The sequence below is a fragment of the Lactuca sativa genome, chromosome 1 (assembly GCF_002870075.4).
Source record: "Lactuca sativa cultivar Salinas chromosome 1, Lsat_Salinas_v11, whole genome shotgun sequence".
Taxonomy (NCBI): domain Eukaryota; kingdom Viridiplantae; phylum Streptophyta; class Magnoliopsida; order Asterales; family Asteraceae; genus Lactuca; species Lactuca sativa.
The window spans coordinates 115195435-115203456 of record NC_056623.2 but is presented as its reverse complement, the minus strand read 5'-3'; the positions used below and the strand labels follow the sequence as shown (position 1 = coordinate 115203456).

The window sequence follows — 8022 nt, the reverse complement described above, 5'->3', positions numbered from 1 at the left end:
TGATTACAAAGGGAGAGATTGTAAGGGCAGTTTTGTTGTAATGAGTCGAATCTTATATTGTACTCTTCGTATAATCTTTAATGTATTTTAATAGGGCTCTTTTGGTTCGAAGCTTAATGTTATAGCCTTAGTATACTTTTTGTACGCTTTATGTATCCTATAAATAGGATCATTTACTAGAGTTAGATAACGTGAACTGCCTTGTCTATTTTCTCTGTAAAACATTCAAAGCGTAATAGAGCTGAAGCGAAATCATATTTACATCTTGTGTTCACTTACTCATTCATTCTTCAAAATCAATTCTGATTAATATCATACTCAATTCATTGATTCATCAGTTCCAATGAGAACATTTTTCCCGTGAAAACATTTGAGAACATTTTTTAACCTATGAGTTCAAAAAAACACGCTTTTTTGTTATTCAAATACAAATTATCCAACCTAACTTCCCCCACCATATTATGTCATTCTCTCTCCTCTCATACAGACCTAAATTGACAGTATCGGACCACCACCGGAAACCGTCGGGAACCACCAGCCTTCAGACGTCTGACCACCTCTGAATTGTCGGACCTCCGGTGTAATAACCTTATCGCCACCATATCGTTGTTGGATCAACAAACTTCCGCCTTTTAAATCCTTCCAAATCTGCAACACCACCTCTCATAATCGAAATCCATCTTCGTCTACCTCTCATCTTCTGGAACCATCACCAGATCTTGGTACATCGGCTACTATCATCGGATGTTGTTTCCCCTTTTCCTGTTCTAACCTTCTACAGCCACAAGAGCAAAATCGTTTTTTGAATTTCAACTCAAATGCTCCCCCATCTGCCTTACGAACACGCACTAAATCACGTATCCTCACTTAGTGAAGAAAAATTTGAAGTCTAACGCAGGGAACTATCAACAATGTTGATCTAGAAGTATTTTTTTCCTTCAATTAGAAACATACTTCCTAGATCCAGATTTGTAAAGCACAAAAGGACTTCAAACCCTAAGCTATCTCGATTCAGTAGTAAAAACGTCCCACCAAAAGATCCGAACATTCACGTTTGTGAACTGCCTTCCGTTGTAAAGGAATCATCGTGAATCGTCTCTGATTTCAGAAGAAAAGTCACCAAATTGGAAATGCAGCAACAAGAACGTCCCCTCAAATCCATCTGTTTAGGTACGCGCCGATTATTTTGTTTGTGTCTAGAGACTATATCTGAAACAAGGTTTTTTTTTATGGATTTATTTGATAGGTTATAATATAAAATTATCAATGCTTGATGCTTGAGGTCGGCGTTTCATCATTCATGCCTACTTTACATTGGTCATTTCCTTAATGCCCTTTCTTTTCACTGTGCATATATTTTTTTTATTAAATGCTTTTTTTTTTATATATTTAAAAGTAAGATACACTTCACATATGTTTTCTTTAGATTTGTGTACTATTTTATTAGTTTTTTCTTTATACAATAATGAGCTCGTTTTAGCATATGTCGACGCATTCATTTAATTTTGATTCCAATAGCCTTCATAATTTATTTTTAGGGGAAAATATAAATCTAGCCAAAATCCTTAATTATTTATCAAAAAATAGCAAAAAAAAAACTCTTTAGCCAAAAATAGCCCACAAAAGAGTAGTCAACTATAGGTTGACTATTGTTTCGCCAAATCGTCTACTGTTTCGAGTTTTGTATAATTTTTTTTTTCATTTTTAGGATACAAAACCGTAAGATTTTTAAAACATACGGTTTCCCTTTTTTTGTAGTTAAAACCCCCAAAACAGTAGATTTAAAAAAAAAAAAAAAAAAAAAAAAAAAAAAAAAAAAAAAACGGTATTTTTTTTACTAAAAACCATAGCTACGGTTTGGGAAACCGAAGGTTTCAAGAGGAAACTGTAGGTTTTAAAAACCTATGGTTTTTTATCCTAAAAATGAAAAAAAATTATACAAAACACGAAACAATAGACGAATATCGAAACCGTAGGTTTCGTGGGCTATATTTAGACATTTATTAATTTTTTACTATAAATTACTAATGACTTCCTTAATTTGGTTAGATTAGTAATTGCTCCTTGTTTTTATTATTAATGCATTAGATGTTAATTTGGATATCCAAGGTTTTGACAATGTCATAAAATTATATTTTATACACTTTAAAATTTTAAAATTCCAACTATTTGATGATATTCGTAAAGCGAGCAAACCTTCTACAAATAATGCTTAATGTTTAAACAAAACTAAATTAAAATGTACAAAAAAATAAAATCTAAATAGAAAACCCTTCAAAAATTATGAAGCTAAGTTTTGGCTTATTCTAGCGGGTTTAATATTTTGAATGGGGCATCTATTTCTTTTGCATATTGGATACATCAAGTAAATAATTAATTTAAATTTTGAAAAATATATAAGAAATGAAATTATATAGATTAAAAAGGATAGTAGTTCATAAAAATGTATTTTACAAATAGAAAATAACGTTTCTAGAACATTTTGTATGTACAAAATAAATCATATAAATATAATTGGTTTTATTTTTAATGACATATAATATTTTGTGATTAATACATATAATCACATGTGATTACATACATGAGAATAATAATTGAATTTCAAATGTAAAAATGAATCTCGTTTACATAAATCATATGTGATTAAATACATATAACATGTGATTAAATGCACAAAAACAATTATTGGAATGATAAAGCAAAAAAATATACATTATCCATATTAATGGTATCTGATTAAATACTTATAATCACATGTGATTAAATACATGAGAAAATATTGAATCGAGAATTTAAAAACGAATATTATACATATAAATCATATGTGATTAGATAAACAAAATCATATATGATTATATGTAACTAATTAGTTTGGAAGCTAATGTGCGTTGAACTGTTGATTATTGTTGGATGAGAACAATACTATGGAAAGGATGATGCAATTTGTAAATAGAGGAAATGATGTGGAAGCCATTGCCAAAAAATAAAAAAAAATAAAAAAAAATAAAAAAAAAAAAGCACCATCAGGTGGAGAAACCACACTACACGTTTGAAATAGGTATATTTTCTTGACTATTTGACTTTATAATTAGGTTAATATCCAATTGGTCCTTAAATGTAATTGTATACACGATAACATGTAATTATATACAATATACCAAATATTGAACCAATATTGTGAAAACAAATGTTTATCCAAATTAATCATATGTGATTAAATAGATATAATCACATATGATTATATGAATCTAATCACATATGATTTATGTGGACATAATTCCTTTTTGCTGTGTCGATTTAATAGTTTTTCTCATGTATTTTATCACATGTGATTATATGTATAATCGTATGTGATTAAGTACATGAGCACAACTATTGAATATAGAAGGGAAAAATGAATGTTGTCCACCTCAAATCATATGTGATTATATACATATAATCACATGTGATTAATTACACAAAAGCAATTCTTCAATTGAAACCACAAAAATAAATATTGTCTACATAAATCATATATGATTAAATACATGTAATCACATGTGATTATATGTATCCAATCATATATGATTTATGTAGACAATATTTATTTTTGTGGTTTCGATTGAATAATTGCTTTTGTGTAATTAATCACATATCCAATCATATATGATTTATGTGGATACGATTCATTGTCACATTCTCGATTCAGTAATCGTTCTTTGTCAACTGGAATCATATATGATTAAATACATATAATCACATGTAATTATATGTATCTAATCACATATGATTTATATTGACAAAAAATAATGATGCCTAAATAAATCATATGTGATTAGATACATATAATCACATATGATTATATACACGAGAAAAACTATTGAATCGAGAACACAAATATCAATATTATCCACATATATCATATGTGATTAAATGCATATAATCACATGTGATTATTTGTATCTAAGCACATAGAATTTATGTGGAAAATATTTATTTTCGCGTTCTCGATTCAGTTGTTGTTCTTGTGTGCTTAATTACATGAGAGTATATGCATCTAATTAGATATGATTTATATGTACAATATTCATTTTCACATTCTTGTTCAATGATTATTCTTGTACATTTAGTCATATATGATTTCTATACACAAGATTCATTTTCTCGTTTTTGATTAAATAGTTTTTCTTTTTCCACATTAATCATATGTGATTAATACATAAAATCACATATGATTAAATACATAAGAAAAAATATTAACTCGTGAATATTATCAATACAAATCGTATGCGATATGATACATATAATCAGATTTGATTAAGTACATGAGTACAACTATTGAATTAAGAAGGAAAATGAATCTTGTCCACATAAATCATATGTGATTAAATACATATAATCACATGTGATTAAATATATTAGATCAATTATTGAATCGATGCAAGAATAAACATTTTCCATACGAATCATAAGTGATTAAATATATATAATCACATATGATTAAATACACAAGAACAACTATTGAATCAACACGTGAAAACAACTATTGTCCATATAAATCATATGTGATTAAATACATACAATCACATGTGATTTAATACACGATGCCAATTATTAAATCGAAACAGGAAAATAAATATGGCCCACGTAAATAATATTTTATTAAATACATATAATCACATATAGTTATATGTATCTAATCACATATGATTTATGTGGACAATATTCATTTTTGCATTCTCGATTCACTAGTTTTTCACGTGTATTTAATCACATGTGATTATATGTATTTAATAACATATAAATCATATATAATTCGATACATATAACAACATGTGACTCGACACATATAATCATATGTGATTATATACAAGAGAAAACCTAACGAATCAAAAACACAATAACAAATCTGTGTAGGTGGGGGTGAGGGTGGTGGTGGCGGGTAGTGGAGGCGGGGTGGTGGTGATTGGTGGTGATCGTGTGTTGTGAAGGGTGGTGGTGGGTGGGTGGGTGGGTGGCTGCAAGTGGTGGTGATAGTGACGGGTGATGGTTTTGGTGTGTGGTGGCGGCGAGTGGTGATGGTTGGGTGGTGATGATGATGGGTGGTGATGGTGGTGGCGGGTAGTGGTTAGTGGTAGTGGTGGGTGGGTGGTGGTGATGGTAGGTGGTAGTGGGTGGTGGTTGGTAGTGGTGGGTAGTGGTGGCGGGTGGTGGTTGGTGGTAATAGTGATGGGTGATGATGATGGTGGCAGGTGGTGGTTGGTAGTAGTGGTGGGTGGTGGTTGGTGGTGGTGGTGGTGGTGGGTAGTGATGGGTGGTTGGTAGGGATGGGTGGTGATGGTGGTGGTGGGTGGAAATGGTGGTGGCGGGTGGTAATGGGTGGTGGTGGTGGTGGTGGTGGGTTGTGATGGGTGGTGGTTGGTGGTGGTGGGTAGTAATGGGTTGTGGCGGGTGGTGGTTGGTGGTAGGTGGTGGTGGCTAGTAATGGATGGTGGGTGCTGGTTGGTGGTGGTGGTTAATGATGGGTGGTGGTGACGAGTGATGGTGGTTGGCGGTGTTGGGTTTTGATGGATGGTGGGTGGTGGGTGGTGGTGGGTAGTGATGGGTGGTGGTGGTGACGGGTAGTGGTTGGTGGTGATGAAGGTGGGTGGTGGTGGTGGTTGTGGTGGGTGGGTAGTGGTTGGTGGTGGTGGGTAGTGGTGGGTGGTGGTGGTAGGTAGTGGTTGTTGGTGGTGGCGGCGGGCGGTGGTTGGTGGTGGTGGGTAAGTGGTGGTGGGTGGTGGGTAGTGGTTGGTGGTGGTGGTGATGGGTGGTAGGTGGTGGGTGGTGATGGGTAGTAATTGTTGGTGGTGGCAAGTGGTGGTGATGGGTGGTAGGTGGGGGATGCAGGTGGTGCTGGAAGGTGGTGGAGGTAGGTGGTGGTGGGAGATGGTGGTGATGGTTGTGGGTGGTGATGGTGGTAGCGGGAGGTGGTGGAGGTGGGTGGTGGTGGATGGTGGGTAGTGATGGGTGGTGGGTGGGGGTTGGTGGGTGGTAGTTGGTGGTGGTGGTGGCGGGTGGTGGTGAGGGATGGTGTTGGTTGGGTGGTGAGTGATGTTAGTTAATGAGTTTTTTAATTGTTTGTAATTATTTTTGGATTTATATGAATATTATTTTATTATTTTAATTAAAAAAATTGTGTTTTTCAAATTTGTTCTCAAATGTTCTCGCGATAAGAAATGTTTTCGATTGAACGCTCCTATATATATATATATATATATATATATATATATATATATATATATATATATATATATATATATATATATATATATATATATATATATATATATATATATATATATATATATATATATTTAATATCCGTTTTTCTAAAGTCAATTAGTTTTTTACACAAAGTACTGGGATGATTAAACTCATGATAATTGTTTCATTTACTAGGAAAATGTCGTAGCCATGGTCGGAACTTCCCTCAATGGGATATTCTTAGTTGAAACTCTTTTACGGTCAAACAGTATAACTACGTACTCATAAGGTACATCAAAGTAAATATACTATGATAGGTCTTAGAATTATCATGGGTTGATGTTTTTAGTAGTACCATTCAATTGGGTAATTTAGTTTGTGTTGTACGGTTAAATTCAATACGATAATTTAATTTGTGTTGTACGATTAAGATATTATGAGTTTTGAATGTTTATATTAAAATCGAATTAATAATTTCGATAGTGGATTAGTTTTCTATACTAATTTGAAAATAAAATAGCCCAATAAAATAACTTAACTTCTTATTTAGTTATTTGGGTTTTCATACTTTAAATCATTTATTAGTTCCATAATAGTTGTTTCTATTTAAATTAAATTAACAAAGCATGGCTAGTTAAAATACTTGTATTAAAAACAATGAACCATCCTAGTATATTCTAATTTTATCGGCCCAAACAATAAGGTGACGTTTGGTTTGCAGAATGTTTTTGATAGAATTGAAATCTGTTAAGGAATTTGAATCTATTTGCAATTCAATTCTATATTCTGTTTGGTTGGCAGAAAGGAAATTTGAATCCAATTTCATATTATGTTTGATTGGCAGAAAATTGAACTGAAATAATATAAAATAACAAGATTTTCTTTTTTCTTTTTTTTACTTTGTTTTATAACTTATATGTAAAAATATATTGTATAAATTATAAAATGGGTAAATGATGGTGATGGTGCCAATGATGTTGATGGTGGAAATAGTGGTGATATGGCGACGGAGGTGATGGTGGGTAGTGGCGGGGGTGATGGAAGTGGTGGTGGTAGTAATTGTGATGGTGATGGTGGCAGTTATGAGTAGTGGCGGAAGTGGTGGGTGGTGTAGTGATGGAGGTGGCAATGGTGGTAGTAACGCTGGTGGTGGCGAAGGTGTTGGTGTTGGTGGCGGAGGTGATGATGGTGGTGGTGGCAGTGATGGTATGGTCACAATAGTGAGTGGTGGTGCAGGTGGAAGGTAGTCTGGTGGTAGAGGTGGTGATGGTGGTGGAGGTAGAGAGTGATGGTAATAGTGGTAGTGATGGGTGGTTGTGGCAGTAGTAGGTGGTGGTAGTGGTGGTGTGTAGCTGGTCGTAACGGTGGTGATGTGTGGTGGTGGTCGTGGCGGAGGTGGTGAAAGAGGTGGTTGGGTAGTGGTGGCAGTGGTCGAAGGTGGTAGAGGCAACGGTACTAGTGGGTGGAGGGTGGTGATAACGGAGGTACCAATGGTGGTGATGGTGGGTGGTAGTGGTGCCTAGCGGTGGTGGGTGGTGGAGGAGGTGGAGGTGGCGGTGGTGGCAGCGATAGAGAGGTTTCATATGTAGTGTTAAAAGTAAAATGTGTATAACATTCAACATTCTCATTTGAAAGAAATTTTAATTCCTTAAATTTTTGGATGAAATTTATTTTCCCTCATTGGAAGGAATATTTGATTAATTTAGAATTCAATTCCTTTTGAAAGCTTTAACCAAACAAAGGAAAATGATGGAATTATATTCCAATTTCATTTAATTCTAATGGATTCTAGCAAAC

The 8022-nt window shown here is 33.9% G+C and overlaps 1 protein-coding gene and 1 long non-coding RNA gene across 2 annotated transcripts; both read left to right on the top strand.

The window, feature by feature from the left end:
• Positions 1-204: 204 nt before the first annotated feature.
• Positions 205-6168, top strand: LOC122196343 (uncharacterized). Its single transcript, XR_006187706.2, has 2 exons — positions 205-1170; positions 1247-6168. It is a non-coding gene; the product is annotated as an uncharacterized LOC122196343 (long non-coding RNA).
• A 1094-nt stretch (positions 6169-7262) lies between these two features.
• Positions 7263-7748, top strand: LOC111921884 (uncharacterized). Its single transcript, XM_023917455.1, has 2 exons — positions 7263-7445; positions 7578-7748. Exons 1-2 carry the CDS (start codon positions 7263-7265, stop codon positions 7746-7748), a joined length of 354 nt encoding a protein of 117 aa, XP_023773223.1.
• The last annotated feature ends 274 nt before the right edge of the window (positions 7749-8022 follow it).

Bases quoted from the DNA above. Each gene is read 5' to 3' on its own strand.
- LOC111921884 (XM_023917455.1), top strand. From the start codon at position 7,263: ATGGAAGTGGTGGTGGTAGTAATTGTGATGGTGATGGTGGCAGTTATG. The intron at 7,446-7,577 runs GTGAGTGGTGGT...GGTGGTGTGTAG, and splicing joins GTGATGGTATGGTCACAATA to CTGGTCGTAACGGTGGTGAT.